Below are 18791 nucleotides of genomic sequence, written 5' to 3'. Positions count from 1 at the left end.
AAGAAAGAAAGAAAGAAAGAAAGAAAGAAAGAAAGAAAGAAAGAAAGAAAGAAAACAAACCCATCAGACTGACAAGTGGACCATCAGTAAATGGAGACTGGAACAAAGAGGGTGGAGGGCAGGATAATTCCACTGGAGGTAGCTCCAGTCCCAATGTCTTCTACTGTACATAGTCCATAACCCCCAAACTACTGGTGGGTAAAAGATGCAAGTTAGCATCATACACAACAATTTAGAAAAATCAAACATCATTTAATTTATTAGATTGGAAAGACACCCTATCATGAGTCTAGTGCATGGGAATAATTTTACTTCTGTAAAGTAATAATTCTGTTTCCATGTACTATAGTTATGTTTTAAGGTACTTCATTTACTTTAAAAAGCTGTGAGTTCTCCCCTAATTCTTCACTATATTCAGTAAATTTGATATTTGAATTCAATTACTGAAAATATACAATTTATTATACTTTAATAATTTATATCCATTAAAGAGTAAAAGATATCTTTGTAGATTATATTATCTTTCATAATGTGGCTTTTGTTTTCATTTGTAGTAAGTATCATATGCAATTTCTTAGATAGATTACTATCTTTAATAAAGTATACTCTTCTCAAGAAAAGTATATTGGATTTCAGTGAGAAATATTCTCCACAGTACCCAAAAGAAGGCTAAGAACTGATTTATCAGGAAGCATGAAAAGCAAAAATCTCAAAGGCTACACAATGGACTATTACTTAACCATAAGAAAGAATGAAATCTTGCATTAGCAATGACATGGTTGTAACTACAGAGTATTATGCTAAGCAAAGTGTGTTGGTCAGAGAAAGACAAATGCCATATGACACTGGTGTAAAGGTAATAACTAGGTCTAAAAATGTTTTTTAAAATGCATAGGACATAATCCTATGAATATATAAAATCCAAAGGAATCCACAAAGAACTAGAGTTCTTAATTAGAATTAGAGTTATTTAATAAGCAATTTCAGCAAAGTTGTAGGATACATGATCAACACAAAGAGGTTTATTTCTGTATCAATGAATAATCAGAAAATGAAATCAAGAAAGCAATTCCATTTATAAAAGTATTAAGAAATGATCAAGAGGGGCACCTGGGTGGCCCAGTGGGTTAAGCCTCTGTCTTTGGCTTGGGTCATGACCTCAGAGTCCCGGGATCCAGCCCTGCGCTGGGCTCTCTGCTCAGCGGCGAGCCTGCTTACTGCCCCCCTCTGCCTGCCTCTCTGCCTACTTGTGATCTGTCAAATAAATAAAATCTTTAAAAAAAAAAGAAATGACCAAGCAATAAATTTAACCAAGGAGGTGCAAAATATACATACTGAAAACTATAAAACATTTTGAGGAACCTCCATGCTGTTTTCCAGAGTGGCTGGACCAGCTTGCATTCCCACCAACAGTGTAGGAGGGTTCCCCTTTCTCCGCATCCTCGCCAGCATCTGTCATTTCCTGACTTGTTGATTTTAGCCATTCTGACTGGTGTGAGGTGATATCTCATTGTGGTTTTGATTTGTATTTCCCTGATGCCGAGTGATATGGAGCACTTTTTCATGTGTCTGTTCGCCATCTGGATGTCTTCTTTGCAGAAATGTCTGTTCATGTCTTCTGCCCATTTCTTGATTGGATTATTTGTTCTTTGGGTGTTGAGTTTGCTAAGTTCTTTATAGATTCTGGACACTAGTCCTTTATCTGATATGTCGTTTGCAAATATCTTCTCCCATTCTGTCAGTTGTCTTTTGATTTTGTTAACTGTTTCCTTTGCTGTGCAAAAGCTTTTGATCTTGATGAAATCCCAGTAGTTCATTTTTTCCCTTGCTTCCCTTGCCTTTTGCGTTGTTCCTAGGAAGATGTTGCTGCGGCAGAGGTCGAAGAGGTTGCTGCCCGTGTTCTCCTCAAGGATTTTGATGGATTCCTTTCGTACATTGAGGTCCTTCATCCATTTTGAGTCTATTTTTGTGTGTGGTGTAAGGAAATGCCCTATGACCCAGCAATTGCACTATTGGGTATTTACCCTAAAGATACAAATGTAGTGATCCAAAGGGACACATGCACCCGAATGTTTATAGCAGCAATGTCCACAATAGCCAAACTATGGAAAGAACCTAGATGTCCATCAACAGATGAATGGATCAAGAAGATGTGGTATATATACACAATGGAATACTATGCAGCCATCAAAAGAAATGAAATCTTGCCATTTGCAACAACATGGATGGAACTAGAGCGTATCATGCTTAGCGAAATAAGTCAAGCGGAGAAAGACAACTATCATATGATCTCCCTGATATGAGGAAGTGGTGATGCAACATGGAGGCTTAAGTGGGTAGAAGAATAAATGAAACAAGATGGGATTGGGAGGGAGACAAACCATAAGTGACTCTTAATCTCACAAAACAAACTGAGGGTTGCCGGGGGGAGGGGGTTTGGGAGAAGGGGGTGGGATTATGGACATTTGGGAGGGTATGTGATTTGGTGAGTGCTGTGAAGTGTGTAAACCTGGTGATTCACAGACCTGTACCCCTGGGGATAAAAATATATGTTTATAAAAAATAAAAAATTAAAAAAAAAAAAACTATAAAACATTGCTGAAAGACCCAACTAGATAGAAAGAGGGCCCATATTCATGGGTTGGAAGACTTAATACTGTGAAAATGGTAATACTACACAAAGTGATCTAGACATTGAATACAATCCCTAATACCAATGATTTTTTTCTTTTCTTTTCAAGAAACAGAAAAGCTGATCCTAAAATTAATATGGAGTTGTAAGGGGCCTCAAATAGCCAAAACAATTTTGAAAAGAACAAAGTTGGAAGACTTATAAGTTGAATTTCAAAACTCCCTATAAAGTTACTGTAATCAAATCAATGTGGTATGTAAGGAAAGACCTATATACATCAACGGAATAGAACTGAGATTTCAGAAACAAACCCATATATCTTTGGTTGATTAATATTTGACAAAAGTACCCAGACCATTAAATGAGAAAAGAACAGTCTCTTCAACAAATGATGTTAAGAAAACTGGATATCTACATACAGAAAAATGAAGTTCACCCTTAACTCAGACTATATATATAAAAATTAACTCAAAACAGACCAGAGACATAAATATAACAGCCCAAAGTATAAAACTCTCAGAGGAAACCATAGGGATAAACCTTCTTGTTCATGGATTTGATAATGATTTTTTAGATATGACACCAAAGCATAACCAATAACAACAAAATAGATAAACTAGACTTCAACAAAATTAAAAGTTTTTGCACATCAAGGGAGTTAAAGGGCCCATATTATGGGAGAAAATATTTGCAAATCAAATATCTGATAAGGTCTATTATTCAGAATTTTAAAGAACTCTTTTTTTTTTTTTTTAAGTTTATTTATTAGGGAGAGAGAGAGAGAAAGTGGAAGCTAGGGGAGAGGGAGAGAGAGAATCCCAAGCAGGCTCCACACCCAGTGCCGAGCCCAACATGGGGCTCCATCTCAAAAGCCTGAGATGGGTTGAAACCAAGAGTTAGATGCCTAACTGACTGAGCCACCCAGACACCTCTATAAAGAACTCTTAAATGCAACAAAAAGACAACTCAATTTAAAAATTGACTTATACAGACATTTTTCCAAAGAAAATATACAACTGACCAAAAAGCACATAAAAAGATGCTCAACACCATTAGTCATTTGAGAAATGCAAGTCAAAACCACAATGACACACCATTCAGACCCAGTAGGATGGCTACAAAAACCACCACCAAAAATGGAAAATAAATGTTGATGAAAACGTGGAGATACTTGAACCCTTGTGTATTGTTGATAGAAATGTAAAATGGTACTGCCACTGTGAAAAACAGTTTGGTGATTTATCAGAAAGTTATCATGTGCTCCAGCAATTCCACCCTTAAGTGGATTTATATGAACAATATGGGTCTGAACTGCTCAAGTACACTTACATGCAGATTTTAAAAATATAAATACAGTCTTATATTTGTAAATGTATTTTCTCTTCTGTATGATTTTCTTAGTAACACTTTTTCTAGCTTACTTTATTGTAGGAATACAGTAAATAATACATATAACACACAAACTATGTATTAACTGACTGTTTACATTATCAGTAAGGCTTCTGGTCAATACTTGGCTTGCTTAGTGATTAAGTTTTTGGGGAATCAAAAGCTGTATGCAAATTTTCAGCTGTGCAGGGGGACAACATCCCTAACCCCTGCATTGTTCAAGGGTCAACTGTTTATCAAAAAGTCTAAAAAGCCAGTGCTCAAACAAAAGCTTGAATATCAATGTTCATACCAGCAACCACACACATAGCCGAAAGTGGAAACAATTCAAATGTTCTGAACTGATACCTGGAAAAACAAAATGTGGTATATACAGACAGTAAAATCTTATTCATTCATAACAAGCAATAATGAACCTTAACATCATTATGCTAAGTAAAAGCAGCCAGACACAAAAGGTCATATATTGTATGATTCCATTTATATGAAATTCCCAGAATACAGAAATCCACAAAGTCAGAAAGCTGATTTAGTGGTTGCCAGGGGCTGAAAGGCGAAGGCTAAGAAGTGAAGAGTATGGGGTTTCCATCTGAGATGATAAAGAAGTTCTGAAACTAGGTAGTAGTTATGGTTGAACAATACTGTGAATGTACTTAATGCCACTAACCGTACACTTTAATTTAAATGATAAGTTGTATGTGTATTTTAACCACAATTTAGAATATGTTTTAAAAACTTCACAAAGAATAATCAAATTCCATAAAATCTCCTTTGAGACAGAGGAGAAATAATCCAAGTGGTTATTTCAGTGTCCATGAACTGCTTGATTTTTATTTTGTTCTTTGTTCCTAAATGCATCATTTCACCTAATTCTAACAATAATCCAACTGATAGATATGGAAACTGAGATTTAAAATAGCTGAGTAATTTACCCAAATCACATAGCTAAGGCAGCAGAACTGGAGTCGAACCCAAGCAGTCTACCTCTAGATCTAAGCCAGGTTCTTATTTATGCACTCTATTCTAGAATCAATATGTATTACTTGTATATTAAAGAAAGTAATGTTTTTAAAGTATTTATGCATACAGCATGGTATACAGTAAGCATACAACAAAACCATCTTTTACAGTTACCAAACTCTGCATTATCCACCATGTACCCTTTTTCTCCCTTACTCTGTCCTATGAAGTGGAGAAGGCTCTCTGAGCCTTAGTTCTTCCATGTGTAAAATGGTTATAAAAATGCACATTCTTAGAAAACAGCTACCTCCTTCTTTCTGGAAGATATCACTTCTAATTTTTAAATATCTGTGAAACAAGTGATTTTCCCCCCAAGTATACTATCCTGTTAATGTTAAAAATTTTGTTAACTTCTTCAATACTATCCAATCCACTTGCCATTTTCCAGAGATGCCTCATGGAATTTGGACTACTGAGTGCTTTTATTGCTTAGAAACAGAAGAGCAGGCTGCCTCCCACAGTATTTGATCCACTGTCTAAAAACAATCTTCATCATATGCTGAATATACTAATTCTTATCTGTTTAAACAGTTAATATATTAAAATAAAGTTATTTAAAAGGAATTTTTGATTTTGCCTTCTAATATTCATTCAATTTTATTTTTAATGCTTTTCATTATACTTAAATTGCTTGAACAAAAAAAGATTATTATGATTATAAAAAGAATACTACAACTAAAAAAAATGCCTTCCCAATCCACCTCAGAGTGCTATTGTCAACTAATATCATGTTAAAAAAATAAATTACAGTATTAGTTGAATAAGAATGACTATTCTGTGGAGAAGTTACACACTAAAGAGGTCTTGTTCACTAAGAATTAAAAACAAGCTATCTCCAAGTTCCTAAATATTCTATTATTTATATTATTCAAATACAGTTTCATATTTCCACCTCAAAAAAGTAAAAAGCAGCTACATTCCTTCAGTTAATTCATGTCTTCCCTTTCTACAAAGTAAACAAGAAATCAGTTACAGTTTACTAACTGAAGATTTTAACCCACTAATCAAACCACAAACTCTATGTATCACTATATGGCCATGAATAATGGGTTTTATGATATGTAAACACCCTTTTAATTATTTTTCATATTATGATAGCAGTAACATAGGTAGGAGGCAAGATGAAATAGATCAAATTAAAAAATAGAAAAATGAAATGAGAGTTACCAGATCAAACTGCTGAATGTCCTAGAGTTTTTGTTTTATAAGTTAACATATTCAATGTCATTGAATAAGAATTGTAAGATTCCAATAAATCTCTAGCACTCATCTTCTAAATCTGTAGTATAAGTGAGCAATTTGGCTATGGTATCTACCATTCTACTGGTCAGGGGGGGTGTTCTCCTCCTCATTCGCCACTCCCTGTTCACTGTCCACTATATCCCCCCTAACAAAAAGCTTTTTAAAGGCATAAGTATGTTTATGTTTTAATGGAAAATTTTCTACACTTTTCATCATTATCATTGGTCTACAATGGAACAAATAGGTCATTTGTGGGCTGTAGAAAGTTTTATCTGGCCTTTTAGTGTACATATTTTGAAATATATTTTAACATCAAGAAAATATAAAATGAATACAATGTGTGAACTTTCAATCTGTGCATATATGAGGATTTTACCTGCATAAGCTGTTGATTTAAAATGAAAAGTACTTCAAGTATTAAAAGAGCTAAAGAATATATCTGAATTTCATAAGCATCATAGAGATGCCAGATGTAGCATCTCTATGATGCTCTATGATGCTACATCTCTATGATGTAGATGTAGAGTCCTGTTCTAGAGTTCTCAGGAGATTTATGATCTAAATCTGGGTATGCTGCAGTACACCTGAAAAGCACTGTCTTCAAGGTTTCTCTCTATTCTTGTCTATAGGACACTTTAAAAACAGTTGGAAAATAAGTGATATATAAGCAACACTGCTTACAAAATCTAGTAAACATCATATGTAAATAATTCTAAACAGAATGCTCTTTTAAAACTAAGCTGACAAATCTTAATTTTAATCTGTGCATTTGACATTATGTCCTTCAAGTACAACAGAAAGTTTAAGGAGAAAATTTTATTCAAACTATAAAACTTGTTTCATTACATATAAATATCACTAAGTAGGTCAAGAAAACAAAGTAAAACAAAGAGCTGTGATATTTCAGATGCAGAATTGTCATTTAAATTAGTGGATCACGATAGTTATTTATTCCATAAAAAAGGAAAATGCAGGTCAACTGAAGACATCATGTGGTTAAGTTAGTGTATAATATGTAATATTAAGGCATATATGATATCTAAAAGGGGTTTCCTGAGAGTTACAAGTCAATCACAAATAGCCATTTTGGGCACCTGGGTAGCTCAGTTGGTTAAGTGGCTGCCTTTGGCTCAGGTCATGATCTTGGAGTCCTGGGATCAAGTCTTGCATCTGACTTCCCCTGTCTCATGTGCTCCCTCTCTCTCTCAAATAAATAAATAAATAAATAAATAAATGAATGAATGAATAAATAAATAAATAAAATCTTAAAAACAAAAATGGCCATGTTGAGGTTGTGAACAAATCACAAAACCAGGAATGTTTTAGTTCCTTATTCCTTTCACTAATAGCTGAAGATCTAAGACCTTTTATTAGATGCTTAATTCCCATTTGCTTTTTTTTCAGTTTATAACTTTTTTCCCATATGCTTTTTTTCAAAGTTTCTATTTAAATTCCACTTAGTTAACAAACAGTATATTAGTTTCAAGCGTACAACACCTGGTGCTCATCACAACACAGGCACTCCTCAAATCCCATCACCTATTTTCACCATCCCCCTGTAACCACTAGTTTGTTCTCTACAGTTTAAAGTCTAAAGTGAAATAACAATTCTTAAAAAAAGAAATACTTTAAAGCAATTTTACAACTCAAAAAAAGAAAAGAAATACTATGTAAATTGCCTCTTTACCTTCATGACATCTCTATATGACCGGATGGCTGAAACTTTTCTCTTTTCATCTTCTTCATCTTCCAGGCCTTCATCTGCAGCCTCATAGCCTTCATCGTTGCTGCCATCAGCTTCCACTGTATTGGCCATGTGATCAATGAGCTGCTCCAGTGGGGGGCTTAACTCCCTTTCTTCATTCTCCTTCAAACCATAGTCCAGTGCTTTATAAATAACAATTCCCAGAGATTCAATAACCTAGGGACATTAAAGAAGGTGATTAATGGAGATGACTAAACAGCTTTACAGAGCTAACTGCAAGACAAAATATTTAGTATGACACTTAAGCTAGGTTTAATCTATTTCATTTCAGAAACCGGTAACAAATTAGATTTGAGGGGATATTTAAGTCTTACCTATGCATTAAAAAAACAATCCCAGATGGGAATTTTTTTGTGATTTCTTCAATCCAATATATAACAATACACAAACAATATATACACAATCCAATATATAACAATACACAAACTTTCTGTTTTCTTAGATTTATAATATACACTAAAATATGTTATCTGTTCATATAAAATACTAACCAGGTTGATTTTCCGCATTTCCAAAAGATATTTCTGAGATCAGAAAGAGCTATCAAAGAACTCTTATACCGGTGTTTATCAAAGTCTATTTCATAGAAATACCAGTGATCTGAGAGATTGAAAACTCAGTTACTACTAGCAGCTAACTTAAGCTAAAACAACAACAAAAAATTCTATATATAGCTACACACTGCTCAGTGAGTTCCATTTAATTATTGGAACATATTTTTTATATGATATAAACAAATGAAAGACTTTTTCAAACTCTGATTTCATTGTGGTGGATAGATAATCCTCCCTCCCCCACAACTCCACCAACAGTACCTCGTGAAATATAAACCTGCTTTAGGAACACTGGGTATATATCACTGTCTAATATCATCCTCACAGATGCTTTAGACTTCTGCCAATATAGGTATTTTAATCTATTCCTCAACACAGCCTTTCTTTTCTGCTCAGAAGAATCACATATAAACAATCCTTCCGTTTTATTTTGCAATGTTAATGGCTCATTTCACCTTAGCTATTTTGTGGGGAAGAACACAGGCAATGAAGCCAAAGATTTAGGATTAAATGCTGACTTTTGGGGTGCCTGGATAGCTCAGGTAAGTGTCTGTCTTTTGCTCAGGTCGTGATCCCCAAGGAGCCTGTTCCTTGCCCTTCCTTTGCCCCTCCCCGTCCCCCAGCTTGCGCTCTTGCTCTCTCTCTCTAATAAATAAATAAAATCTTTTGAAAAAATAATAAATGCTGTCTTTCACCACTGACCTTTTGACTCAGGGCAAATTATTTATTTTAGTCATGATTTTTCTTATCTGTAAAATGAGTATCAATGATTATCTACATCTCATGAGATTTTAAGACTAAATGACACTCACATGAATGGAAGAACCTAGTACAATATCTGACTTATAACAAGTAGTGAATAAATGTTATCTCCCTCTCTTACTTGCCCCAGGTCTCCTTTTTCCAGTGTTTATTCAGCTATCCCCATAAACAAACAAACAAATCTATCCTTTTCTTCATCCCACTTGTAGCCATCATCAATGCTGTCTATTTTAAAAAGTTTTTTAGGTGGTATCGAAGAAAAGGAAAAGTCAGAAGTTTTAAGACAAATTAAACACAATAGAATTATTGTCATCACATATACTATAGTCCTTAAAAGCACTCAGGGCATTCACTCAAAGAAAATCTCCACAAAATCTGAAATTTACCTGATCAAATGAGATAGTATTTTCTCAACACAAGTTTCAAAATGAATATGACTTAAAAATTCAACTTCTGATTTTTAAACAATACTGGTATTTTTTTTTTACTATTTCTCACTGAAAATACAGAATATTTTAATTGATTTGTATAGTCTGATTGGAACTCCAATCCTTATTTTCAAAGTTGAAGAGAAAAAAAGAAAAAAGAAACAATCAGGACCACATCAAAATAAAAAGATTTGTACTGTGATGGAAATAATCGACAAAACAAAAAGGCAACCTACTTTAGATATTAGATATTTTCAAATGTGATATACAATAAGGGGTTAATATCTAAAGTACATAAAAAACTTCTATAACTCCACATCAAAAAACAATCAAGTCAAAAAAGGGCAGAGGACCTGAATAGACATTTTTCCAAAGAAGACATACAGATAGCCAACAGATACATGAAAAATGCTCAATATCACTAATCATCAGAGAAATGCGAGTCCAACACACCATGAGATAGGACCTCACAATATCTAAATATCTAGTCAGAATATCTAAAATAAAAAAGACAAGAAATAACAAGTGTTGGTGAGGATACAAAGAAAAAGGAACCTTCGTGCACTGTTTATAAAATGTAAATTGATATACCCACTGTGGAAAACTGTATGGAGGTTCATCAAAAAATTAAAAATAGAAATTGCCATAAAATTAAAAAAAAAACACAAGAATTGCAAATTAAATCCAGTACTCCACTACTGAATATTTACCCAAAGAAAACAAAAACACTAATTCGAAAGGATATATGTACCCTTATGTTTATCGCAGCATTACGTACAATAGCCAAGATATGGAAGCAACCTAAGTGTCCACTGATAGACAAATAGATAAGGAAGATGTGGCATGCATGTGCATGCATGCACACACACACACACACAAATATTACACAGTCAAAGGAAAGGATGAGATCTTGCCATTGCAACAACACGGAGAGACCCAGAGGGTATTAAGTTAAGTGAAATAAATAAGACTGGGAAAGACCAATACTATATGAGTGCACATATATGTGCAATCTAAAAAACAAAACAAATGAATAAATACAGAGAACAAATTGATGGTTGCCAGAGGAGAGGGGCATTGGGGGATGGACACAATGGGTGAAGGGGAATGGGAAATAAAGGATTCCAGTTATAGAATGAATAAGTCACATAAAAGGCACACCATAGAGGCAACTGGGTGGCTCAGTCAGTGAAACACTTGCTTTCTACTCAGGTCATGACCCCAGGGTCCTACTACTGAGCCCTGTGTCAGGGTCCCTGCTCAATGAGAAGTCTGCTTCTCCCTCTCCCTCTGCTCCCCCCCCCCAACTCATGCTCTCTCTGAAATAAAGAAAATATTTTTGAAAAAAGGCACAGCATACGGAATATAGTCAATGATCTTGTAATAGTGTTGTGGTGGGCACAGCATAATGTATAAACTTGTGGAATCACTCACTATGCTGTACACCTGAAATTAATGTAACACTGTGTGTCAACTACACTCAAAAAAATAACAAAAGATGACACACAAAATTAACCATCACAAGTTTACCCCTTGTGAATCTGGCACTCATACTCATCTCCTTAGCGCCTTAAAGTCCATTCTATTATGCTATCAAGTCTGCTGCTTCAGGATAGTGGGAAACATACTAAGACCAGTGAATTCCACACTATTTCCTATTGAGTTCCTTGATCAGAAGTAATGCTGTGTGGAATACAATGATGGTGAATAAAGCATTTTATAAATCCTAATTTCAAAAAAAAAGGTTTATTTATTTATTTGAGAGATGGGGGAGAGAGAGAGAGAGAGATCACAAGTAGGCAGAAGAGCAGGCAGAGAGAGAGGGGGAAGCAGGGTCCCTGATTAGCAGAGAGCCTGATGCGGGGCTCCATCCTGGGACCCTGAGATCATGACCTGAGCCACAGGCAGAGGCTTTAACCCACTGAGTCACCCAGGCACCACTATAAATCCTAGTTTTGGCAGAAGCACTGCATGCGAGGAAGGCAAATCCATATCAAAAGTAAGTAACTCTCCCAGTAAGAACAAAATGCCGCCCCTTCCATGGTGGAAGCAGTCCTATGTACTCAACCTGCTGCCAGATTGATTGGCTGATCACCCAGTGCCATATTGAGGACGTAGAGTTAGTCTCTGCTTGATGGCAGATCCGGCTCTCCATCAGTGGCTAAAGCTAGGTCAACCCTGGTGAATGGAAATCTATGTTGATAAGCTCCTGCAAAATCTCCATCCCTGCCACTGTAGCCATGTTTACAAGCCCATTGTGTGATAACAAGGTAGCTGGGAAAGGAGGCTGACTTGTATCCACAAAACAGGTCATCCCATCCACTTGAATATTAAAATCCTTCTCTTGGGGTGCCTGGGTGGCTCAGTGGGTTAAGCATCTGCCTTCAGCTCAGGTCATGATCTCAAGAGTCCTGGGATCAAGCTCCGCATCAGGCTCTTTGCTCAGCAGGGAGCCTGTTTCCCTCTTCCTGTCTGCCTCTCTGCCTACTTGTGGTATCTCTCTCTCTGTCAAATAAATCAAATTTTTAAAATAAAATAAAATAAAATCCTTTTGTAAAGAAGTCACTCTTTGGTGAGCATTCACCTGAGACAAATATCTTCACTTTTTTTTTCCCCCAGAGAAGTCTATCCACATATCTATTCCTCAGATTTCCTTTTCACCAATATGGCAATCATAGTCCCTCCAAGCAAAGTGCACAACCAGGTATACTTTTCAAAGTTCTGCCCACTGGGAGGACTTCCCTTTAGCACTGTCCTTCAGGGACAACCCTGAAAGGGGCTACATGCTAACTGTCCTCTTTCGGCTGGCACCTGAATATTATACAGAACGATCTGTAAACCAGACCCAGGTCTTCTCTTCTTCTGTCAGCTGACTGTAGAACTCCCCAGAAGGCAAATAGAGTAGAGGCTAAGAAAGAGATGGGAGTGTAGCAGAAGTACATTTGGGCAGTGCTTTACGGGCCCACTTGCACCCAATCACATGTATGCCATTCCAAGTGATGATGCAGTGTTGCTATGCACACCCAACTTCATGGTTTAAAGGGTAAGACAATACCCAGTTCATGATGGGCAACTCAGGTCACATGGTAACTTGATGGACTGTGGTTAAGTGTTCAGTCTGTACTATGGCCCAGTAGCCGGCCAAGAGCTGCTTCTCAAAAGGAGAATAATTATCCACAAAGGATGGCAGGGCTTTGCTCCAAAATCCTAAGGGCCTGCACTGTGATTTGCCTATTGGGGCTTGCCAAAAGCTCCGAACAGCAGCTCCATCCGCTGCCAACTCAAACACCATTGGATTTGCTGGACCACATGGCCCACATGACAGGGTAGCTTACAAGCAACCTGGTCTTGTCGTGGAGCCTTCTCTTGTTCTGCTTCTCACTCAAAACTAGATACTTTCTGGGTCATTTGGTATGGGCCAGAGTAATACAATATATTTATAGGAATATGTTGCCTCCAAAATGTAAAGAAGCTACTAGCCATTATGCCTCCCTTTTGTTGTGGGTTTGGGGGTGGGGACTGATGCAACAACTTATCCTTCACCCTAGAAAAGATATCTCTGAACCACACCACTGGACTCCTAAAAATTTCACTGAGGTGAAAGTCCCCTGAATTTTTATCAGATTTATTTCCAATGTCCTAACACATAAATGTCTTACCAATAAATTTAAAGTAGTTGCTATTTCTCACTCACTAGGGCCAACCAGCATAATATCATCAACATAATGGACAAGTGTGGAATCTTAGAGAAGAAAAAGGCAATCAAGATCCCTATGAACTAAATTATGACACCGCTCTGGAAAGCTGATACACCCCTGAGGTAGGCCAGTGAAGGTGTCCTGATGGCCTTGCCAGGTGAAAGCAAACTGCTTCTGGTGGTCTTCCTGACAGGTATAGAGAAAGAACATTTGTCAGATAACAGCTGCATACTAGGTACCAGGGAATGTGTTAATTTACTCAAGCAATGAAGCCACATCTGGTATAGGAGCTGCAGCTAAAGCCACCATCTGGTTAGTTTACAATAATACAGTGTCCTTCTCCATGATCCATTTGTCTTCTGCACAGGCCAAATAGGCAGGCTGATTAGAAATGTGGGAATCGCTACTCCTGCATCCTTCAAGTCCTTGATGGCGGCACTAGTCTCTGTTACCCCCCCCCCCCCACCCCGAGAAATGTGCTACTGCTTTTAGTGTACCACTGTCCTACATAGAGGCAGTTCTAGTAGATTCTAATTGGTGTTCCCCACCAAAAGAGATTTACTTCATTGGTCAAGGAATGAATATGGGGATTCTGTCAAATGTTAAGTATATTTATTCTGATTATGCATTCCAGAATTAGAGAATAACTAGATTCAGGATGGGTTCACAGATACACTCGTATCTCTGTGAGATGGACCTGAGCGACAACCCCACTGATCATCTGACCTCTGTAAGCTGGTAGACCGCAGTGACGTTTCTGGGTCTACTAAAATCAGTGTCAGTTCAGAGCCAATACCCAGTCCTTCCCAGATAATCTGATTAATTCTTTTCCCCAGTGCAGTGCACCCCCTTTGGGGATGGTTGGAAGGAAAATTAACAATGTGAATTTTTAGTAGTGTAGAGGGGTCCTTCCTCAGCAGGACATGGCCTCTCCTTCATACAAAGGGTTCTGGGTCTGTAAATGGCTCAAGTCTGGGAATTGACTAAGGGGTGTCATAACTGTGTTTTCATGGTTCAAGTTAGACTTTTGTTTACTTAACCTAGAACTGTTTCTGTTTATACAGGTCAAGTAAGAATTCAGTAAGCTTCCTATCTATTTTACTTCTAGGAACACCATGATCAAGTAGCCAATGCCATCAGACTATTCTAGGCACCAGACTATTCTGATTGCTGCTTTGACTCTATAATTCATTATGCTAACCAGATCAACTTTGCCTGTGATCACTGAGTACTGCCACCTTGTCTCTGCACTCCAGGATCCAACTACTCCCTTGGATTTAGGTTCCCCAAATCAGCGACTGCAGTGCCCCTTCTGTAAAGTCTAACCTATGAAGAGTGATCACAGAGCTCTCCAAGGATGCCAGGGCTCCCCTCATAAATTTGTTTCTCACAGTCATGGTAAAAGGTGTGTCTAGACAGACATTCCCAGAGCAGTAGAGCAGGTCTTAAATGACAAATACACTCTAACATTCCGACCTTTTTTCTCATCTTACTATGATTTACCTTTCCAACCTTGTTTTCTTTTATTATCACTCATGTACACTGTTGTCCAACTGTACTGGTTTCTTACTCTTTCCTTTATTTGCTCTATACTTTGCCTTTATGACATATTCAGTATTGTTTCTACTTTCTACATGGACTTTCTCCTGTAATTTTGTATGTCCAAATCCTATTCATTTTTCCATCTCCCCAATCAAAGAAATCTCTTCCATAATGACTTGCTGACCCTGATTAGCAGCTGCCAGCTGTCATCACATTACAGTCTCTACCCACTGTTCTTCCTTGAGGAAAACAATCATTTTTTTCCCTTCAAAATCACTATGATATTAACTCATACCTTTATATGGTACACTCCACTTTTTAACTTGGATTATAGTTAATTACGTACCAATCTTAATTCCCCCCAAAGGTTAAACTCCTTGAAGGCAAAAATCCTCTAGGATTCATCTTTGTCTTTACATTATTTTACAAACAGCAAAGACTTAATAGTTAATGAAAGAATGAACCAGGGTGCCTGGATGGTTCAGTCATTAAGTGTCTGCCTTCGGTTCAGGTCATGAGCCCAGGGTCCTGGGATTGAGCCACGCTTCGGGCTCCCTGCTCGGCTGGAGGCCGGCTTCTCCCTCTTCCACTCCCTCTCTTGCTGCTTGTGTTCCCTCTTCACTGTGTCTCTCTCTGTCAAATAAATAAAATCTTGAAAAGAAAAAGAAAGAATGAACCAAAACATAAATTCTTTCCACTCAGACTTGGATGGTTGAAAATTGTATATGGAATTTATAGACATAGGCAAACATACCTGCCACTTCAATCTCATTGCAACAGACCACTATAGTGGTGATCCAGCACTGAATATCCTCTAAAACTTTCTAGAGGGTCTGTCTCTTAGCATAAGGATAAACTAAATCTAACCTGGTTCAAACATCCTAAATCTATTCACCTTTCCTGATTTATGTGTGAACCATGAAGTAGTTCTGGATCTAACCAAGCCTCTTGGGAACACAGCATAACAAGGCTGGGCATTATTCGACTGACATGTGTATCAGGTGACTCACTACCTCCATTGACCGAGGGAACTTCTAACCGTTTGCTAAAACATATACCCAGTTTGTTAGATAGTCTTGAGCTATGGAACGGGGATGACCACCAGAACAATAATTAAAGCATAACTGTACCTAGACATACCAGCTTGCCTAGATATATACTTCCTTAGACTCTTTTTAGAAACTCACTTGCCAAAACCTCTGGAAATGTTAAGAAAACCGATGGGGAACAGCAGTGTCAGATCTAAAATATTCATCTGAACTACCAGTCTCCAGGCAGCTGGAAAATCATCATTCATGTCCTGTCACATTGGCTCCACACCTCCCCACCCCCGCCCCAGACACTTCCAGATACTCTAACACTCAATAAAGCAAACAGAAATTACAACATAAAACCTTCAAGTTAAATGGAACAAGTGAAGCGCACTAGAAACCTGTGCTTTTTAAGCCTAACCAACTGATAAAGGGTGGAGGAAAGAAGGCATTGAATAAAAACCACATATTCTGAAATTTGAGGCTGCTACATCATCATGACTTATTACCTCTTATGAGTGATAGCTCGATATAAAGCCCTTCAGCTCAGGGTAGAGACATATGAATGGAACTGAGTGTTCTTTGGCCTCTAGACCCAGCCATGTCATCACGGAGGGCAGCCTCACTACAGAGCAAGAGCACACCCACCAACACCAATGTTTCATGTAAAGCACTCAAGTTTGATGTCAGCCCACATGCAGTCTTCCTCTTACCATGCTAATTCCCTTCATCTGGCCCCTCTTCACATTAACTTGTACTTCCTAAAAATATCTGAGTCCATCTTTGTCCCCTTTACTGAATGTAAACTTCTTTAGGACAGTGATCAAGTATGATTCTTCCTGGTATTTGCTACAATGCCTAGCACAGAGTATGTGTTTAAAATCTTTGCTAAACACATTAAAGTTATATAATAGCAGGAAAGTCTTTAATGCCAAGTCTGATGAAATGGTACAACCTATGCCAACATTGTCAAGCAAGGTGCCTCAAACAAACAGCAGTTGCTACTGCCTTCACATCATGCCTCATGGCCAAAAGCCCATCTTCTCCTTTCTAAAAATTAAAAACAGTTTCTTCAACTCTTCAGGTCCCTTTGCCAATTAGATGATGAGATTTCCTTATACTTGTATAACATTTTATTAGGAACATGTTTTCCTTTGTCACAATCCTGTGAGGTAGACATTATCTCCATTTTAAAGATAAGAAAACTTAAAAGAGGATCAATAAATTGTTTAGTACCAGTTAAGAAGTAACAAAGCCAAGACTCCAAACTGGCTTTGCTACTTAGGAGATTCCATGTCCAGAATTCTACTGTAACTAAGCTGCACATCTGAACATCTCCTAGTCTGCCAACATCTGCCCAAAATGTGGCACCCAGTATTAAATCCTATGCCACATGTGGCACAATCATTAAAGAACACCAAAAATAGGCATCTTCCTTGTTCTACATCACATACTTCTATACCTAGTTTTGTATTCATATTTCTGCTAAACCATTAAATTGCTGACATTTTAGGTTTATATTCAACCAAAGTGATAAGTAATACACACCACATAATAGTTAGCCATCTTTCTATCTTAGTAGAATAAGTGAAACATAATTGTAGCTAGTGTTTGTAAAGAGATATATAATCCTGGTAAAAGGATTTACCTCAAGTCTATTTTACCTTTGTATTTTGATTGATTTTTTTTAGAGTTCCTAAGAGTCTACCAGCTAATTCATTTACTATTATTTCTAAACTTTAAAATCTGCTAATATGGGTATGCCTTCTGAGTCTTCATAAAATTGATTTAAATGTTAAATAAGGTAGTTGCAACTAAGAAACCCTTCAGAACACCAGAGACCATTTTCTCAAGCTGACACTGATTACAAGGTAACCCTTACTGATCTGACACTTCTCTACCTTGCTCACAAAAATATAAAAGATTTAATAAAATTTCCTGCTGCAATCTCTAAATACTAACCAAGGAAGCCTCACATCTAGTCAAATCTATCCAAAGAAAGCACATTTAGTGAATCTAGTTAACGTCCAGTGTACACAGTGCTCTTCCCTCCCCTCATTAATTTAGTTGATAGATATTACCAAGAGCAGCTGTACAGCAATAGAAAGGGAATTAAAAAAAAAAAAAAACACCTCTGAGAGGTCTCTGGCCTTCACAGAGATTCTGTTTTAGACAAAACAGTGAATAAATAAATCATACATTGTGCTAAACATTATAATAAAGAAGAGAGGGTGTTATGAGAATGTATAATAGGGAGCCCTCATCTAATTTGAAGATTCAGGAAGCCCATGTTAAAGCAATACATTTTAACTGAAGACCTGAAAGGCAAGTAGAGCTAAGCAGGAAAGGAGGGAGTTACAGTAGAATTCTAGAGAGGAAACAGTGAGTATAAAGGCCTGGAGGTCAAGAATAACAAGGAATGATTGGGGAAAAAAAATCCTAATGACAAAGGAAGAGCTGGGAAGAATCTAAGAGGTTGGGAGGGAGGCTTCACACAAAACAGAGGGCCTCAAATAAGCTATATGAAGGAAGGGAATCTTCATCACGTAAGAGCAAAGGCAGGCCACTGAAGTGATCTGGAGAGTGGGATGATCTGATCATATTTTATTTTTAAAAGATATCAAGCCATTGTTATCAAGACAATGTGGGGGGCACCTGGGTGGCTCAGTGGGTTAAAGCCTCTGGCTTTGGCTCAGGTTATGATCCCAGGGTCCTGAGATCAAGCCCC

The 18791-nt window shown here is 37.2% G+C and overlaps 1 protein-coding gene across 4 annotated transcripts in view; it reads right to left on the bottom strand.

The window, feature by feature from the left end:
• SPIRE1 (spire type actin nucleation factor 1) overlaps nucleotides 1-18791 on the bottom strand; it is a 187856-nt gene that overhangs the window by 96225 nt on the left and 72840 nt on the right. For 2 of the 4 annotated variants that reach the window (XM_059409150.1, XM_059409151.1), the window contains exon 3: nucleotides 7971-8204. In XM_059409150.1, coding sequence (XP_059265133.1) covers nucleotides 7971-8204 — 234 coding nt within the window. Of the gene's footprint in view, nucleotides 1-7970; nucleotides 8205-18791 lie in introns of those variants that run through there. The other 2 variants (XM_059409152.1, XM_059409153.1) reach the window with 1 other exon arrangement.

The sequence above is a fragment of the Mustela nigripes genome, chromosome 8 (assembly GCF_022355385.1).
Source record: "Mustela nigripes isolate SB6536 chromosome 8, MUSNIG.SB6536, whole genome shotgun sequence".
NCBI lineage: Eukaryota > Metazoa > Chordata > Mammalia > Carnivora > Mustelidae > Mustela > Mustela nigripes.
The sequence above is the reverse complement of the archived record's forward strand: the minus strand, read 5'-3'. Positions and strand labels throughout refer to the sequence as shown.